At 33.5% G+C, this 21,016-nt stretch overlaps 1 protein-coding gene across 3 annotated transcripts; it reads right to left on the minus strand.

Moving 5' to 3' along the window:
* Positions 1-748: 748 nt before the first annotated feature.
* Positions 749-20,545, minus strand: LOC144447386 (low-density lipoprotein receptor-related protein 12-like). Of its 3 annotated transcripts, XR_013482021.1 has the most exons (11): positions 20,304-20,545; positions 18,859-18,909; positions 18,314-18,458; positions 16,013-16,209; positions 14,727-14,867; positions 12,663-13,000; positions 11,737-11,875; positions 10,645-10,761; positions 9,010-9,249; positions 5,779-8,499; positions 749-5,684 (listed from the first exon to the last, which is right to left on the minus strand). XR_013482021.1 is itself a non-coding variant. In XM_078137389.1 (10 exons), the coding sequence occupies exons 1-10, from the start codon at positions 20,386-20,388 to the stop codon at positions 7,631-7,633; spliced, it is 2,319 nt and encodes a 772-aa protein (XP_077993515.1). In that variant the 5' UTR covers positions 20,389-20,545; the 3' UTR covers positions 749-7,630. The 3 variants fall into 3 exon arrangements, 2 of the variants coding, with proteins under 2 accessions (XP_077993515.1, XP_077993514.1); XM_078137389.1 differs by having other exon boundaries at positions 749-8,496; XM_078137388.1 differs by having other exon boundaries at positions 749-8,499.
* Between the last annotated feature and the right edge of the window lie 471 nt (positions 20,546-21,016).

Raw genomic sequence — 21,016 nt, forward strand, 5'->3', positions numbered from 1 at the left:
GTGTGTGTGTGTGTGTGTGTGTGTGTGTGTGAGAGCAAGTTTTGAATGGGTGTATATTGCCGCATATAGATCATTTTTTGATGAAATCTAGTATTAGTTTGCTAATGCTATAATAAAGTGCAATGATGATAACTCTGTTGTTTCATTAATATGTTTCCTCTCCCTGTAACCAGCTGGCCATAAAATCTCTTTACCATGGCAGTCTCACAGCTGATGCAGTGACTTCCATTAACTGTAGAGTTGGACACCTGTAGAGTTGGACAGCTCTTTTTTGTGAATCCTAACTACTCAGTGCCTTCTATTCATATATCTGAACTATTCTGGTCCAACTTGTGACTCCTAAACAGCTTGTGAACAGCACTCCTAGTGGCCAAACCATGAAATTGTTTACCTCTCTGATAACCAGAATGTGGTGTTACACCATGTCAACCAATTGCTAGAATCCTCAACAGGAATGTGATATAAAAATGACACTGTGTGATTTAATAGTTACTACAAAATTTGAAAACAAATCTACCAAGCTTATTTACGCATTCATTATCACATTTGATCCACTTGCATTCATTTCAAAATATTAAAATTTAACTTTAAGTTGAGTTCATTGTGTTGGCAAAAAACAGGACTTTAGTACCAACTGTGGCACTTCAATATACTATCAATTTTCAAAATCCAGGGTTAAATTAAATTTACTGGACAAAATTAACTACACAATCATTTTATACTCCATGTCATGTAAAGTTTATTTATTTTATTACAACTTGTATACAAAAACCAAATGTCTGCTATACTTGGCAAATATAACACAGATATTTTTAATACCATTGTTATTCATTTACAGGTACATAATGATTATATTAAATTTACAAATTCAAAATAATACAATCTACTGCCCTTCACAATCCTGATTTCAATAAATCCACTAGTAATATACAAATGAACCAATTTATATACAAATGATTCACTGATATACAAGGAATCATGGATTTGCAAATGAACTCTTTGATACTCATGGTCCATTCACATGTTAATGAATCTATTCATATACAAATTAATTGATTGGTATGCAAATGAACTTGATATACACATGGTCCATTCACATGTTAAATGAATCTACTAATATGCAAATGAATGTCCTGATATACAAATGAATCCACTAGTATGCAAATGAGATCCTACATATACAAATGAATCCACTGGTATGCAAATGAGCTCATGGATATAAAAATGAATCCACTAGTATGCAAATGAGATCCCACATATTCAAATGAATCCACTAGTACGAAAATGAGATCCCTACATATACAAGTGGATCCACTGGTATGAAAATGAGATCCCACATATACAAATGAATCCACTGGTATGCAAATGAGCTCATGGATATACAAGCAGACCAAAACGTAAGCGTAAAAAAATATCTTGCAATGCACGATACCACGATAAATTTCCAAGATATAAATTATCTCTATAGGAATCATCATCTCTATGCAAAATTTTGATAGCAACCAAGCAAAAAACACGTGTATCCATGGAAGCAAAATATCCCCAAAAATGTTGTCACTAAATGGCATACAGTAAATGGATAACTATACTTGAAATGTCTCACCCTGAACGTTCCTCTACAGTAGAAATTATGTGTAAAATGTGTCTATTTATTAATTGATTGGATCTGTATGTCTGTCTGTTGACATACTTCAGGAGGTAGCTGATGACATAACTTGTGAGGAGCAATATTTCGCAAAATGTCGTCTACGAAGACATGAAAATCCTGAAATATACACATCTAAAGAATTCACCAGATAAAGCATGCATATTGAACAGGGAATTAGCATAACGGATGAAAAAATTAATCCAGAAATGCAACTTATGGCCTTTTCACAGTTGTAGCCACAAACCCTAAGGTGTAGCACGCATATAAATAATTTACTGCTAGCACAAGTTGATCATTTATGTATAAGCCATGTTTGCTAAATAGTCTGAGTTTTATGATATTCTGACCCAGAATGACCTGAGGATGCGTCATCATTGATTGGTATAGACGATGGTAATGGAGTGTCCATCTACCCGGAGAAATAGACAGACAAACCAACAGACAGATAGACAAGTATTAAGCAGGCAAACAGGCAAAAGAACAGACAAGTACCATAAGTAGGTAAACAAACAGTTGTACACAAATGTACTCAAGCTCATAGACAGACAAACAAGTGAGGTAAAATAGTCACAGAGAATGACAGAGAAGTAGCGAGGCACACAGATAAGCAGCCCAAACAGAGTGACACATAAGCAGGCAAACAAAGACAGACAAGTAAATTAGAAGGCAAACGTAAACAGAAAGACAAGGGAGCAGGCAAACAGAGCAGGTAGACAGGTAGCAAGACTACATATAGTATAGGCATGCTAACTTACAGACCAACAGACATACACACAACCAATAGAAGCACAAACAGTTCTGTATCGACATCTACATTTACCTTCTTGAATAACAAAATTATCAACGATGACAATATAACAACAAAACAGAATTCAAATATAATTGATCCTGTAATGCCCCAAACATAACAAACAAACAAAACAAAACTATGTAATAAAATATAAATTCCTTCTAATAAAAGTTACACTACAGACAAATAAACTCATGACAAAGTAACTGCATAACAAATTGACAATATCAATTTTACAACTAGTACACTGGGAAACCTTCCTGCATGAATATAAAAACTTTTAAAAATATAATTCTGAGTATTTAGTCGGTTTTCTTTAAATACAGTCAGTGACATACTACTTTATAATGATAACCTTTGACAGCATATACATATATTAGGACTCCCTAGATCCATGATTATTTTCAGTAAGACAATACATACATAAGGACTCCCTAGTTTCATGGTTAATTTCAGTATCACAATTAAAAAAAAATACCACTACTTCCAAATTTGTTAATTCTAAAAGTTGAGATATGTAGAAGACAGTGTGAATATCATGACATTAACAAAAGTATTCTAATTGTCAGTTTGTAAACTTTGTGTTTAAAATACAGTCTCAAGTTACAAGTATTTGTTTATCCTACACATGTTTATGTTTTGAAATAAATAGCAGTAAGCCTAAATGTCCGAGTTTGTTCTGCCAGTGACACATACAGGTTGCAGTGTGTATTCTGAAGATTAAACTGGACTGTATTCTGTATATACTGCATACAAAATACCATGTATTCTGTCGTGTAGTATTCTGCAAAATACAGGATGTATTCTGTATTTTAGTGTACTGCATGCAAACTACAAAGTGTATTCTGTACTCGAGTAAACTACAAAAAGATTAGAGTTTATGCTGTAGTCTAGTATTCTGTATGCAAAATACTGTGTGTATTCTGTAGTCTAGTATACTGCATACGAAATAGTGTGTATTCTGTAGACTAGTATACTGCATACCAAATAGTGTGCATTCTGTAGTCGAGTATATATACTTCATACCAAATACAGAGTGTATTCTGTAGTATAGTATACTGCATACCAAATACAGAGTGTATTCTGTTGTATAGTATACTGTATACCAAATAGTGTGTATTCTGTAGTATAGTATAATGCATACCAAATACAGTGTGTATTCTGTAGTATAGTATACTGCATACCAAATACAGTGTGTATTCTGTAGTATATATACTTCATACCAAATACAGTGTGTATTCTGTAGTATAGTATAATGCATACCAAATACAGTGTGTATTCTGTAGTCTAGTATACTGCATACCAAATACGGTGTGTATTCTGTAGTCTAGTATACTGTATACCAAATACAGTGTGTATTCTGTAGTCTAGTATATTGCATACCAAATACAGTGTGTATCTGTAGTCTACCGTAGTATACTGTATACCAAATAGTGTGTATTCTGTTGTCTAGTATATTGCATACCAAATAGTGTGTATTCTGTAGTCTAGTATATATACTGCATACCAAATAAAGAGTGCATTCTGTAGTCTAGTATACTGCATACCAAATACAGAGAGCAAGCTAGTCTAACCTAGATCTTTGAATGTTAATTTGAACACAGAAGGCATTCTTCAGTCTAGTTCATTCTGGGTTCATAATTACAAATGAAAATTTCTACTCACGGAGTCAAATTTTTTTAATATTTTTCAATGCACGAATTAAAAGAGAAATTGACAGTACATGTATTAGTTGTGTTAATCAAAGTGTGTTTATGTTTCAGAGTTTGCTTCCTTCATCATCTTGGTATATATTACACTATTAAGTCTGGAAAGTTCAAAAAAATTGAATATTTCACAACATTATGATTTTTCCTCGGTAATCTGTCTCCTTGATAATAGAGTGCCATTATAAATTTAGTTAAATATTAATATACTAATTCTAATGAGATAGAAAGATATGTGATAAATGAGTAGAATTACTCCTTGTTATGGATAGTGATAGTCTGCAAGGTACTCCTGAACAGAGCGCCCTCACACATTGATTAGTGGATGTGTGATGGCGCCCTATCATGGCGTACCTTACAGACTAAAGGTAGTGAGTGTTGCCACTATGGCTGCTTGCCATAAAACATTTAGACTTGCTATATATCCTGGGTCTACATTTTATATTTCCAAAAAATCTCTCAACTTGCAATTTTCAGCCTATGCATTTATTTTATTAAACGGATTAGTTTTGGACATAATATTGTATCAGAACTTTAACACATTCCCTTGGTGAATTAATATGAAATGCGCCTCGGAAATAAACTGTTTAAACTTCTACTGTTATTTTGTTTAAGAAAACAACCCATTTTCAGTTAAAATTAAGAGAGAGAAATCAGGGGTCACCATCCAAATTTTTGAAATCACTGTCAAATTGTTATAAAAAAGAAGCCATTTTAGAATCCAATATGGCGGCTAAATACTGCATTACGCCTTATAATGTATGTGCTATGAGAAAATATAAGATTGTCGATTTCCTTGAAAATGAGACAGTGGACCCAAAATTTCTTCTCTTATTTTAGAAGGACCTGAAGTAAGTTTTCATATGGAAACATTTGGACAGAATTAAAGAACACTGATTTAAATTCATTGCAAAGATGACTTTCTACCTTTAAGTAGATTATATGACCGATGAAATAAACAGATATTGGATGGTTTACAAAATCTTCAAAACTGTCTCAAAATTTCAAATATTTCTGCTAGATTGATAAAGTTATATACATGCTTATATATATATATATATATACAGTGGTCCAATGTGACAGATTTATAAACTGCCTGAGTGTATAGCGACATTATTATCATTTTGTATAGAATTATCAGCCATACAGATTCCAAATTATGTTATACTTCACACGTCAAACATAAATGGGAAGATCAACTTAAAAGCCTGAATGGCTGTAGCTTTTTGCTCATTTTTTATAGCATGTTTTTTCCTTGTTGAAAAATGCACCAAATTAACATGAACTGCTTCAATTATTCTGCTTAGCTGAATTACTGTTCTCTATTGGATATTGATGGTACTGTGTACACTGGCTTGATGTCCATGTGTAAACAGTATGAATCAACTGATATACCTATCTACTAGTCATTGACGGTACTGTGTACACTGGCTTGATGTCCATGTGTAAACAGTATGAATCAACTGATATACCTATCTACTAGTCATTGACGGTACTGTGTACACTGGCTTGATGTCCATGTGTAAACAGTATGAATCAACTGATATACCTATCCACTAGTCATTGACGGTACTGTGTACACTGGCTTGATGTCCATGTGTAAACAGTTTAATAATTTCAATTAACTGATATACCTATCTACTAGTCATTGATGGTACTGTGTACACTGGGTTGATGTCCATGTGTAAACAGTATGAATCAACTGATATACCTATCTACTAGTCATTGACAGTACTGTGTACACTGGCTTGATGTCCATGTGTAAACAGTTTAATAATTTCGATTAACTGATATACCTATCTACTAGTCATTGATGGTACTGTGTATACTAGTTTGATATCCATAAGTAAACATTAACAAAATATACCTCATTTACTAATTTGTCAACACATTTAAATTTGACAAAGGTTGATCACTGGGTTGATTACACAAAACAATGTAACCCACTTCAGCAAGTATACAACATTAATAAGTTAAAGCAAGCAAGAAATTTTTTTTTTAAATAATTGTTCCAGTTATAGCTGCATATGTTTGCCTGATAATTATCTTTGTTCCAAAATGTACAGAATATTTGTTGTTTATTCATCACACAGTGTGGAATTCTACTGTTTGCATCTATTACAAAGCCATGGCATCACAGCAATCTAACCTTTGACCCATCTGATTAAGCCATGACATCACAGCAAATCCAACCTCTGACCCTGCCACTTAAGCTATGACATCACAGCAATCTAACCTCTAACTCAGCAGATTAAGCCATGACATCATAGCTACTTAACCTCTGACCCTGCCATTGAGTTGTGACATCACAGCAATCTAACTGCTAACCCAGCAGATAAAGCCATGACATCACAGCTATTCAACCTCTGACCCTGCCTTAAACTGTGACATCACAGCAATCTAACCTATAACCCAGCTGATTAAGCCATGACATCACAGCTATTTAACCTCTGACCCTGCCATTGAGTTGTGACATCACAGCAATCTAACTGCTAACCCAGCAGATAAAGCCATGACATCACAGCTATTCAACCTCTGACCTTACCTTAAACTGTGACATCACAGCAATTTAACCTCTAACTCAGCAGATTAAGCCATGACATCACAGCTATTTAACCTCTGACCCTGCCTTAAACCGTGACATCACAGCAATCTAACCTCTAACTCAGCAGATTAAGCCATGACATCACAGCTATTTAACCTCTGACCCTGCCTTAAACCGTGACATCACAGCAATCTAGCCTCTAACTCAGCAGATTAAGCCATGACACTTACATATCTAATTGCCATGGTTATGTTGTAACAACTAATCTGTATATTATGTTAGTAGTTATACAATCTGATTAAAAATCTTATGTAGTGAACTTGGCACGATTTCTTTATTTACCTCCTACTTTTATTGTCATTTGTTCTTTTTTGTTCTGTGAGCACCTTGTACCTACATCTGACACAATACCATAGGAATTCTTGTACTTATGTCTAGCCAATCAGAATCAGTCTTACAATATAACACTCAACATTCAAAATTGAAACAGAGAACCACCAAACAATAACAATAGCATTGTTGTCTGCACTCTAGTTCAAGCTCTTTTCAAGACGCATTCTTAATGGTTGAGTAAATCCACTCAGCACTTGATATTTGTATGAGAACTCCTACGGTATCTTGTCAGATATAGGAACAGGCACTCACTCACAGAACAACAAAGAATGTAGGTGAGGCGTAAAAAAACGAAATCACACAAAGTTCCCTACCTTAGATTTAAAATCAGATTGGTAGTTATATTAGTTGTAACATCTAATATAACTTTAATGTGTATGAAAACACCAAACAGCCTCTTTATATATCATTGTATGGCCACTACACAAGACCCCTATACAATGTTAAAGTTAATACAAACGTTAGTAAATAATTAAACTGAAGAGAATTTGCCTCAGTATGTAAATGCCTGATATGATATAAATTCATTGTCTAGTACTGCTAATTGTTCAACACATGTTTACATTGTGTGAAGATGGCAAGAGACAAGTAGTGTCATTGTCTGACTGACTGTCTGTCTCAGAGTCTTTATCATTCTCTTCGTGGTTGTAACTTGGTGGCATTGTCTCTGCCTGACAGTCATCACCATCTTCACTGCCACCTGGTGGCGCTGTTTCCCTTTCACGAACATTACTATTTCGGCTGTCACTTGGTGGCACTGTTGTTTCCCCCTCAAATTCATTATTTTGGCAATTGCTTGCTTGTGTTGTCTTCCCTTGACATGCACTGTTATTTTGGCTGTCACTTGGTGTCGCTGTCTCCTCTCGTACGGCATCGTTTGTTGAATTCTCTTCACAAGGGCTAATTTCTTGTAAATGTTGTATGTTGACAACAGCATTAGCAATTTGATCTTCCAAACAATTGCCATGACTGGCTGCTCTGTCTGTTTCAGTGTCTGTATCGACCTCCTCGTTTCTATTTTCAATATTTTCTGAGTCACTAGTCACAGTGTTGTCTTCTTCATTATGTTCCTGCCTTTCATCACCATTTGCAGTAGCAGCTCTCTGGGCACGGTTTGATTGTCGCCGACATCGCCTAGCTCGTCTAGAATGTGCAAGCGCGTGAATCTGTTCCATAAGTGCCGAATTCCCTGGTTGGGTTCTATCTGATGCTGCCATGGATGCGGAGTACGATGGTGGTGCTTCTCGTCGCATAAATTCTTGTTCAACTCTCGTCATTGGCGAGATGTCGAACGGTGCACGTTGTTCATTAACTCTCAAAGCATAGAGTTTGCATGTACAGCCCAATGCAATGACCAAGAGTAGTCCACAGATTAGGGAGCCTATCACTGCTGCAATAATGACACGTGTCGACACTTCTATGAAAAAAAATATAAAAATTACATCAGTTTCACATTTAACTGGCAATGAGTTGTACTTTTCTTAAACAAAGTAGATTGGTCACAGCAAAAGTTTTATTATATTCGGATTTCAAAAGTACATTTAGTAGTGGGTGAGCCTTAAAGTTGCCATATGGATTGGGATTTGGTATTTATTTTGGATTTTTAATTTATAAAACAATTTTATCATGGCTTCCTTCTTGAAAAATCAATGTGAAACAACATAGACCGAGTCTGTGTTTGTAAGCCATTACATTGCAAAAAGTTTAAAAAATGTGTAAAAAGTTTGTATATTCATATGATTTACATATGCATTTTACACATTTATTAATCTTCTGTAATTTATTGAGTTACAAACAAAGGACTGGACATATGTTGTTTCACATTGATTTGTCAAGTAGGAAGCCATTTGGTACATAATTTAAAAATCCAAAATAAATATCCAATCCTCATCCATATGGCCACTTTAAGTTGTATGGTATTACTTACGTGAACAATTCAATTCGTCTGAGTTGTCACCACAGTCATCAGTTGCATCACACTGCCAGTTTTCATAGATGCACTGTTTGTTGCCACACAAGAATAACCCTTTATCACTATTACAAATGTCAACATTACAGTTCCGTTCGTCTGCACCATCAGAACATTTATTTTTGCCAGTACAGTGATCTTTAATACTGTAACAAGTCTTACCAGACAAGCAAGAAAACTCAGTCTCCTTACATTTACCTGTAGTAGGAAAGAAATATTAAATGATCTATAATCCTGATGAATTTGATTTATTTTATCTTTTATTAATTACACTTCATCCCAGGCAAGTCAAAATTACACAATAAAAACAAACAACAATAGATTACAACAAGACAGGAAGATCGTAAATATACCTAAAACAATAGCAACACGCAAACAATAAAAATACAAAAAAAAAACAATAACAAAGATAGCCTGTAAAGGGAATGGACAAACAGGTGATAAGCACTTCAACTACTGTCCACCAACAAATTCATTATAATTGATCTAAACTTCATGAATTATTGAACAAAAATGAGCATTTCAATATCAGTTTCAATGTCTATATATCTGTGATATGCAAATTAATAGCAATTAAGAATATTGGTGTCAATCAAATGCAAGATTCTGTCAATTTATATTCATATGATTTGCATATTTATCATCAGCATATCTACCATCAATCATGTATATCTCTCATTTGTATCTTCAGATTGTATATTTATGATTTAATATGAATAATTATGCTTTTTATATATTCATAGTGTCATTTGCATATTTATGTTGTTTATATATTCACAGTGCTGATTCCACACTAACACTGTCATGTGCACATACATACACTTTGCATATTCATGTTACCTTGCATATTTGTAACAATGCATATTAAAGGCATAATTTACATATTGTAAAAAAATACTGTTATATGCATATTGAGGTAAGATTTACATATTTGTAACAATTACTATCATATGCATATTGATGGTATAATTTACATATTTATAACAATTACTATCATATTCATATTATTGGTTAATTTACATATTTGTAACAATTACTATTAATTTGCATATTTGCATATCATTTGTACACTGTGCATTTCTGTAAATTTGTAACAATTACTATCATATGCATATTGATGGTATAATTTACATATTTATAACAATTACTATCATATTCATATTATTGGTTAATTTACATATTTGTAACAATTACTATTAATTTGCATATTTGCATATCATTTGTACGCTGTGCATTTCTGTAAATTTGTAACAATTACTATCATATGCATATTGATGGTATAATTTACATATTTATAACAATTACTATCATATTCATATTATTGGGTAATTTACATATTTGTAACAATTACTATTAATTTGCATATTTGCATATCATTTGTACGCTGTGCATTTCTGTAAATTTGTAACAATTACTATCATATGCATATTGATGGTATAATTTACATATTTATAACAATTACTATCATATCCATATTAATGGTTAATTTGCATATTTGTAATAATTAATATTCATTTACATATTTGCATATCATTTGTACGCTGCACATTTCTGTAAATTTAAATTTTTGTCCTTGAATGTATGTATACATACCGCAACCCATTTCATCCTGACCATCTTCACATTCAAACTTTTTGTCACATCTTTCAACATTTTCATAATAACAATTACTAAGATCACTGCATTGCACTTGATCAACTAGACAAGACCCTGAAAAGCAAACACAACACAAATACTATTACTTCACTGAAAAGATAAGAAACTAAAAATAAGTCTGAAATGAGAATGAAAGTTACTGAATCTGTTTATCTACCCCGTAGTCAAACAACAAATTGAGAAATTATTAGTATTATATTCAGAATCACATTGAAATATAATTACCTTTACATTGGTAGGTAAAGTTGAACTCTTTATCATTGTGTTCAGATTCAAATTCAAATATGATTACCTTTACATTGGGAGATAAAGTTGAACTCTTTATCATTGTGTTCAGATTCAAATTCAAATACGATTACCTTTACATTGGTAGGTAAAGTTGAACTCTTTATCATTGTGTTCAGATTCAAATTCAAATACAATTACCTTTACGTTGGTAGGTAAAGTTGAACTTTATCATTGTGTTCAGATTCAAATTCAAAATATTATTACCTTTACGTTGGTAGGTAAAGTTGAACTCTTTATCATTGTGTTCAGATTCAAATTCAAAATATTATTACCTTTACGTTGGTAGGTAAAGTTGAACTCTTTATCATTGTGATCAGATTCAAATTCAAATACGATTACCTTTACGTTGGTAGGTAAAGTTGAACTCTTTATCATTGTGTTCAGATTCAAATTCAAATAAGATTACCTTTACGTTGGTAGGTAAAGTTGAACTCATTATCATTGTGTTCAGATTCAAATTCAAATACAATTACCTTTACTTTGGTAGGTAAAGTTGAACTCTTTATCATTGAATTCAGAATCAGATTCAAATAAGATTACCTTTACGTTGGTAGGTAAAGTTGAACTCTTTATCATTGAATTCAGAATCACATTCAAATAAGATTACCTTTACGTTGGTAGGTAAAGTTGAACTCATTATCATTGTGTTCAGATTCAAATTCAAATACAATTACCTTTACGTTGGTAGGTAAAGTTGAACTCTTTATCATTGAATTCAGAATCACATTCAAATAAGATTACCTTTACGTTGGTAGGTAAAGTTGAACCCTCTATCACTGAATTCAGAATTAGATTGAAATACCACTAGAAGTCTACTGCCAGTTGATTCTTTGACATTTCGAACATCCGTGCTGTCTGCATTCAGATGAACAATTTCTTGCTGTAAACAAAGAGACAGTGGATTATTCCATTAATAATTGTTTGTAAATGTATATGTGTACATAGTAAATGTTTATGTGTACATGATAAAAAAAATCATATGTATTTTGTAATATGATTCTGTCATTTTACAATGTCATGATGCCCAAATACCAAAGTAGATGACCTTTGACCCTAGCTAAAATCCCACATAAGTTAGATGGTGATATGAAGTCATATTATCTTTCAGCCAAGTAAAATACCAATGACATAAGGGGCCCTGTCACCATGAGTCATTGAAAAGAGATGACAAAATGTTTGACTCGTATTTTGAGCACCACAGATCTATGGCTTAGATGTGCATTAATATGAACGTTGACAATATAAATCTTGTCTCTTCTCTTAAAATATGTAGAACTTAGGCCAAAAAAAAGAATTGTTTCTGGTCAGCACACACATCACTTAAATACCCTTGTGTTGGTCTTTTTTTCTGTGTGTGTTTGTCCTGCCCAGACAGTCTGCAGATCCGGGGGAGAAACACAAAAATATCCCTCCTATACTTCAGTGAAGCCAACTGCAGAGACAATCATGAACAAGCAAATTAATGACATCTGCCCCACACACATTTGCTCTAAAAAAAAGTACTAAATAAAAAGAACAGTAACTGCCATATATAGTCGACTGAGTGACAAGTTTGTTGAGAATAAAAAAGAATTTGCATCGTCCCACCACTTTAGAAAAACTGTCCTGACCAGAAACAATTCTCTTTTTTTTTTGCCTTAGTTTGCACATGGCATAATAACTCTCACCTCAACAGTGCTGTCTCCATCATAAACAATGACATAATCAGTTGAGTGAATTTGGAAATCAACATTCCGTAGCTGTATGGTACTCTCTTCATCCGTTTCAATCGTCCAGGAACACCGACTATTACTAGCATACTGGTTGGGATAGTTTGGAGAAGTGAAATAACCAGTTTCCGCATCTAGATAGTGATTGCAGTATTCACTGCAATCTGCTTCATCTGATCTGTCAGCACAGTCCCATATACCGTCACATTTACGAAACTCTGGCAAACAGCCGAACTCATCCGTATCATTAAACTGGCATCGAAAGTGATGAATTTCACATTCATCAGGATGTTTACCTGTAACATTTGAACACATTTGAAAATGAGTCCTTATTATCATCATCATATTCAGGGGCATGTTTGATTTGCTCAATCATGATTGTGATTAACCTGACGTCGTTTCTCAAAACGAAGTTGTAAACAAAATACTCAATCACGATCATGATTACTTACATGTAAACCTTTTTAAAAGTTTCACACATTTCCTATAAATTAAATGATTGAACATCATCAAAATGATTACAATGGTAACAAATTACTAATCTCACCGAACATACTGTTTTCAATCATTTCTAACTTGCTGTCAGCCACGCGCATGTGATATTATGATATTACGTTGTCCGCCATCTTGTAATCACGTAAATCATGGTTCGGGGCATGATTACTATAATTACCAATCATGATTGTGATTGGTACTTATCAAACGCAAAATCATGATTGTGATTGATAAATCACGATTATGATTATGCAAATCGAATGTGCCCCTGGTTACTGAAGTTCCGATCATTTTGTATGTCATCACCACAAGAGGGCGCTCCAAGATTTGTGGCTAGAATTTGGTCACAGTTAATGAACTTAAGGTAGTGCCACATTAAGAAATAGACAAAATGTGTATAAAGGAACTCTGTATGTTCTTAGAAAGCATTACACAAGTGGTTAGGCATGTTTTGATAAACTATAGTTGCTAATAAAAAAAGTACAATTAGAACAACATCAAAAATGGTGCCAATGGCATTATAGCACAACTGTATTTTGCTGTTGCTGTCTCTGTGCTACAATAGTATAGTAAACTATTGTGGCCCTCACTTCTGGCCTCAAAACGACTTGTGAACAGCGCTCCTAGTGACCAAACCATGAAATCTTTTATCGCTCTAATAACTGAAATATGGTGTATTGCTGTTGAAAGAAATTTGACTATTTAGGTATGATAGTTAACATTGTAAGTATAATAGTAATTAGGTATGATGATTAACATTGTAAGTATAACAGTAATTAGGTATGATGATTAACATTGTAAGTACAATAGTAATTAGGTATGATGATTAACATTGTAAGTATAATAGTAATTAGGTATGATGATTAACATTGTAAGTACAATAGTAATTAGGTATGATGATTAACATTGTAAGTATAATAGTAATTAGGTATGATGATTAACATTGTAAGTACAATAGTAATTAGGTATGATGATTAACATTGTAAGTATAATAGTAATTAGGTATGATGATTAACATTGTAAGTATAATAGTAATTAGGTATGATGATTAACATTGTAAGTATAATAGTAATTAGGTATGATGATTAACATTGTAAGTACAATAGTAATTAGGTATGATGATTAACATTGTAAGTATAATAGTAATTAGGTATGATGATTAACATTGTAAGTATAATAGTAATTAGGTATGATGATTAACATTGTAAGTATAATAGTAATTAGGTATGATGATTAACATTGTAAGTATAATAGTAATTAGGTATGATAGTTAACATTGTAAGTATAATAGTAATTAGGTATGATGATTAACATTGTAAGTATAATAGTAATTAGGTATGATGATTAACATTGTAAGTACAATAGTAATTAGGTATGATGATTAACATTGTAAGTATAATAGTAATTAGGTATGATGATTATTAACATTGTAAGTATAATAGTAATTAGGTATGATGATTAACATTGTAAGTATAATAGTAATTAGGTATGATGATTAACATTGTAAGTATAATACATTAGATTTACCAGATGGACACTCTGCTTGGGTTTCATCAGAACCATCTCCACATTCATCCATACCATTACATTTCCAGTAACTCGGTATACATTTCCGGTTTCGACACATAAACTGGTCCATGGCATCACATGATATTGATGGTACTTCACCTGTAATAATAACAACACATCTTTCAGTATGTAACATCGGTTAAAATTACAAGTCTGAATCACTAGTTGTTTGGTTGGGTTATAATAATAATAATTAAATAACACTATATAATAAGGTACATTATATAATAATGTTGGTTTTTATATAGCAATTTCCTATTCTGTGCTCAAAGCGCTTTACAATTATTACCCCTGGCATGGACCTATAGCAGCACAACATTTTGTATTTTGGTGCAAAAAATAATTTTTGTGGTTGCTACATACATTTTGTATTTTGATGTAAACATGAGTTTTGTAGCTACATACACTGTACTTTAGTGCAAAAATCTTCTTTTTATGTCACTACATACACCGTGTACTTTGGTGTCAAAATGATTTATGTTACTGCTATGTATATTGTGTACATAGATTGCAGAAATCATTTTCTTTAAATACTTTATACCTGATATTGCCATGTACTGTAATCACTGTCTAAAAGTCTTAACTACTAGTATTCATCATCCATCATACAGCAATAATAGGGAATTTGGAAACCCGCCATGTTGAATGTTGCATCCTGGGAAACGTGATAATAAATACTAATACAATGTTTACAACCACGAATGATCAATTCATAGTTACACTGACAATTGTGGGCAGTTTATTTTATCAGTAGCTCCAGATTAGGTATTACAATAACCACAGATAATCCCATAGTCCTTTGTGTCTGAGCATGCTCAGTCTGGATTGCAAGTTCCCTATTGGTTGACTTAAAGCTCCACTAGCTGCAACTTCAACTTTTTTTTAACTGGTTGGTTTGACATAATGACTAACACATAACATTATATATGCTGTGCAGTATTGTATCACCTGTGGGTAAACGCTACATATATCCAATCAAATTGATTTTTGGGTCCACACCCAAAAATCAGTGCCCCAATAAATCACAATTTCAACTTATTACTATACTACTTATAGATAAAATAGACCTCTAATTGATATGTACAATGTCTAATTATTGGTACATGTCATATTTTAAGAATTTTCAGTAAATATCTGTTGGTTGTCTGATCAAAAAAAAATCAATACTACATTTACAGTTTGTGCTGCTTTAATATTAATACCAATACCTCATACCATATACTACATATATGTGTAATACCCACCTATGGTATATTGTAGTAAAAATCCAATTCCTTCCCCACTGCTACCTGTGTGGAACTTCAGCCAGACATGATTTCGTTCAGAAATGAAGGGTTCTGGTATTTCACGACCACAATAACTTATACTGCCTTGGTTGCCATTAACGACTGGTCCAATTTCTAGGTAGTCTGAATCACAGTTGACTTGAAATTCTTCAAAACTAAACCAAATAAAAAGTTTTGTAATTAGTAAAATGTTCTCTCAACATAGAATGCACCTTAGAAATAAACTCTTTCAACAACTGCTGTTACTTTAGTCAAGAAAATTTAGAACTATTCTCACACTCAAGAAGAAGAAAATTGGGGCCACCTTAAAATTTCTCAAATAGAGGTCAAAATGAAATCAAAATTTAGTCATTTTAGAATCCAATATGGCCGCCATTTTAGAATCCAATATGGCCGCCAAGTATGGCAATGTTTGAAGAGAAATGAAGAAGCCTACATTAATGTATGCAGTTGGCTTTAGGGTTTTTGCTGATCATATGCAAAAGATATATTGATCGGGTTTTGTAAGAGAGAGTGGTATGCTTGTAAAATCTTTAACACAAACATGTTCCAGTGAAAGAATACACTTTGAGTTACGTCTAACGTTTTATATTTATTTGATAATACACTATGATACGTCATTAAAAATATTGTCCTCGGCATTTCTTTTATGTTTTCTCGAAAGGCTTATATAATGATTTGTTGACAGTAATTAATTGCATGCTAACAAATACAATGTATTAGTACATAAAATGCATGGATAAAATGTCAGTAATGCGTTCATCAAATATTTTACTTTACATTTTATGAGTGGTTTATCAAATTGTTTGTTGCGAGAAAAGAGCCTTCATTCTGTATTTCTTGGGTATGCTATGATGTGTTTGTTTAGGAAATGAGGGTTTCTATTAATAAGTAGACTTGTTCATTTTGCAGTTACATAAAAAAAAAGGTAATGCAAAAAAAAAGGTAATGCTCACGTAAAAAAAACAATTAACGAGCATCACCAACATAACTATGATTTTCTGGGAAATTTGTAATGAAGTTTTAAGTAGTATCAACTGTATTAGGAACAATTTTTCCTACAGCAAAGTTTAAGGCAACATAGAATTACTATGATTTTGAAACAAATGATCCCTGAGCATGTCACACTGTCTTAAATGCCTTGAATGTTGTAAGTCCAATGAAAAACATTATTTGTCTTTTCTAAAGGATACAAGACATGAATTTTGCTTTGAAGTTTAATAGATTGTAAGCTAACCGGGGAGTTGAGGAAGTTATATAGGACAGTTGCACCAATATATATCATAGATTCTTAGTCTTGTAAAAAACCTTAGAAGATTGCTCATCAAAAGCCGAGTATGACAGTACCTCCGGTGCATGTCAGACAAGCCCTCAATGCTATGTGACCTGTGGTTGCTTTTTACACATAAGTTAGGAGAATTGCTTGAGGGTCTAGATTCTACAGTCTGTGTCAGTGGTAATAATTATTCAGAACTATGATCACTACGTCCATTGTGGAAAGGGGCTTCATCAATTTGCACTATTACATTCTATGGATTTCCTGTTATTTTATGCTTCATTGCATATCATGTGTCTTTTGTCTGCGTATCATGTGTCCTGTATTTCTTTTGTTCTCACTTCTGTTTTTTGGAGCTTCACACACATACATACACATATTTCTCTTTTCTGACAATTTGTTGACAAATGATATAATGGGCCGCAAAGTTTACTTGTACTGTTTACACATGGACATCAAGCTACAGTACACAATACAACAACAAGAAGACAGGTAATTCAGAGAATTTAGACTTTTTTCGGTGAAACTTTAATTCATTTTTCAACTATTGACAAAATAAAAATGAAAGTAACCACTACTTGTGCTGCAATGAATAAGACTCTTTTGAAAATGACTATTGAAACAAAGAGCACATCAGTTTTGGCATACTGTTTTGGCGAACTGTTTTGGCATACTGCTTTGGCGAACTGTTTTGGCGTACTGTTTTGTTGTATTGTTCTGGAATACTGTTTTGATGTACTGTGGGATATTTCATTATCAATTGGAACATACTACTCTTGCAATCAAGGTCTCGGTTTACTAAGAGTGGCACAAACAAAACTGTCTTAAGCAATGACAGCACTTGGAGCAATGTCTTTCCCAGTGACAACATTTGGAGCAAATGTCTTACCAAATGAGAGCCCTTTATACAAAATGTCTTACCCAATGACAGTACTAGGTGCAAATGTTTTACCCAATGAGAACATTTGTTACAAATGTCTTACCTTATTGTAATGATTTCACCATTTTCATGATTGCTGCTAATAAACCAGCTGCAGTCTAAGTTGGGGTTGTAAAGACTTGGGTAACCGGGAGATGCTATCTCTCCGATAGGACCAGATCGTTGTTGACCACTGCCTTCAACACATTCTTTGGATAAAATAGCATGATAATTCACAGCATATGAGCTTAATTGGTGATACCAGTAATCAATTCTTGACTAAACTTACATTTGTTCATGTGTTAATAGCAGAGGAAAGAACAAGAAGGTCAAATTATTCTCAAACGCATATACAGCAATGTCTGTGTAACTAACACTGGAGTGGAAGACATGGAATTGACCAAGAAAACAAATTATTATTTTTATGTCGCCCCTAAATGATGAAATTCTATTTGTGGTAAGAAGAATCTATTGTGCGGTCATTCACTGTTCTACATTACTCTATACTAGTCTTGTCAAATCTATTCTGTCAGACATCTTGAACTCATCTGTGTTTGAATACAGTAATGGTAATTTGACATGATAATCAAGAATTGTTGTCTTATTTACCTTCTTCCTGCCTGTCAGTGTCTGACAGTGATGATCTCTTGGAAACATCCTCTATGGACAAAATTATAAAATGTTCTCATGTGAGACAAGCTTGAACTAATGAACATGTAAACAACAACAACAACAACAACAACAACAACAACAACAACAACAACAACAACAATGATGCCTTATAAAATTGGCAACATGTCAGGGCTCGAAATTAACAGTAGTCCCATGTCCACAAAATACCAATTCTTGTCATGGGGCTACCATAATTTGCTGCTGGTAGCCCACTCAGGCTACCACTGATTATGTGATGATTTAAAGGATGGAAGATTTACAGACTGGAAAGTATTGTCATAACACACATATTTCTAATAGAGGAACTCTGTTTCCAGTTCAGGAATATAGGACTATTGGTCACCATCCTTGGGCTACCACTTTTCTGAAATTGGTAGCCCACTAAGACTACCAAAGAAAAAAGTTAATTTCAAGCCTTGAATGTTAATGTTTTGGTCTTGGTCGAACATTTGAAAAGGACAATTTTCAAAAACAAAGGTAATTCTAAAAGTGATTACAGCAGTCCACTACATCAGATTTTAATCAGATTACCTCCAACCATTTCTATCTGACATACTGGTACCCTTAGTTTCTAAGATACAGACATTCGTGCCACGCTCAGCCAGCACTGGTTAAGAAGCATGATAGTGCTTAACAACATGACGTATCTTACAGTCTCTAGCACCACTTCAATTTCAAGATGCTTATATTTTATGGAGGTAGAACACCAAGCTATTCACGTCATAGGGTGAGGTTTGATTATTCAAGTATTACATCGGATCGGCCATTACATGTATTCAACAACATCAACCCCCAATCTTGAAAAATTACCTTCACCGATGATAATTTTATGGACTCGTAAAGAAATAATGTCACCATCGCCGTTGTTTACATAAATCACAATATAACTGTACTATAAAGTATAAAGCAACCCATTATCACTTACACGTCATTGATAATCGACGCTTACACAATAGAAGAATTGCTTTTATTAGAACGGGTTTGTCGATGACTTCATTAAGTTATGAAACAACAAAGAAAACAAAAGTGTACGCTAAAATGGAACTACCATATTACGAATGGTAAACCAATGGCTCGTGGCCAGGGGAAACACAGCAAAAAATATGTATTATTTATCCGTAGCTTCCACATACACCAATGTTGTCACGTACGGAAGTCAATTTCACAATGGAGACCGTGAACTAATCGCCCCTCAAAGCAAACTACATAACATTAGCCTTGATTAACAACGAAAATATATCAAGGTTACTAATTGTGGCATCTGAACAGTGACAACAACGATGCGTTGTAAACATAGGTGAACAGTGATCAGACTGTCAATATAAAGTAATGACAAATTTTACATTTTAAATAACTATGAAGAAACACAAGAGTGCACTCACCTGACCGGCGGAGGGTGTGTTGTGCGGCGAAGTTGAACAAGGAAGCCAAAAGGAAAAGGTTCAAAATATAAATTCTACTGCTCATTGCTGTGTTCTGTAGGTTTTTTGTAGGAAGGGGTGTTTCAGTAAATATTTTTAAATCGTAATTTAAGGGTGACTGGATGACGACGACACGTTCATGAATCTAGAAGTACCAGGAACTAAGTGGTGTTGATTGGACTCGATTGCGAATCACTCGCCATTTTTAAGATCCCCTAAGTTGTGGTGATTTCAACACAATCACTAAAACGTTGAGTTAGGGTGTATTGCTTACAACCTCGTGGGCTCTAGAGGGCGTCAGAACACTGGCGGCCAACAAGATTACCATGATGCATGACAGGATACTGAACGGGCTATCTGCATACCACCTCCTATATTTCGGCTCTTCAACACAGAGTAGAATACTCTGAACGAACTCAATACGCATGCTCTCTAAGCAGCTAAATGACAAATAATAAATCAAACACAGACCATGTAACTAAGCAGCACAAAAGATTTATTTAAGATTTTAACATCCGTCATATCATAAAATAATATTACAGACGGTTCTAAAGGAGCGACCAGAGAGACATAGTTATCATCAATGTGTTGGTCAAATTCATAAAATATATACACAGATGTTTATTTTGATTCAATGGTAATAAAACCCAGGAAGTTCTGACTAATTTCTTTTC

This window comes from Glandiceps talaboti, chromosome 16 (assembly GCF_964340395.1).
Source record: "Glandiceps talaboti chromosome 16, keGlaTala1.1, whole genome shotgun sequence".
NCBI classification, from domain to species: domain Eukaryota; kingdom Metazoa; phylum Hemichordata; class Enteropneusta; family Spengelidae; genus Glandiceps; species Glandiceps talaboti.

What these genes read in the sequence shown, in the direction of transcription:
- LOC144447386 (XM_078137388.1), bottom strand. Translation starts at nt 20,388, where the DNA reads ATGAGCAGTAGAATTTATATTTTGAACCTTTTCCTTTTGGCTTCCTTG. An exon ending in ACACACCCTCCGCCGGTCAG is followed by an intron (nt 18,910 to 20,303) that starts GTGAGTGCACTC and finishes TTTTGTCCATAG; the next exon opens with AGGATGTTTCCAAGAGATCA. An exon ending in TTTACTACAATATACCATAG is followed by an intron (nt 14,868 to 16,012) that starts GTGGGTATTACA and finishes TTATTATTACAG; the next exon opens with GTGAAGTACCATCAATATCA.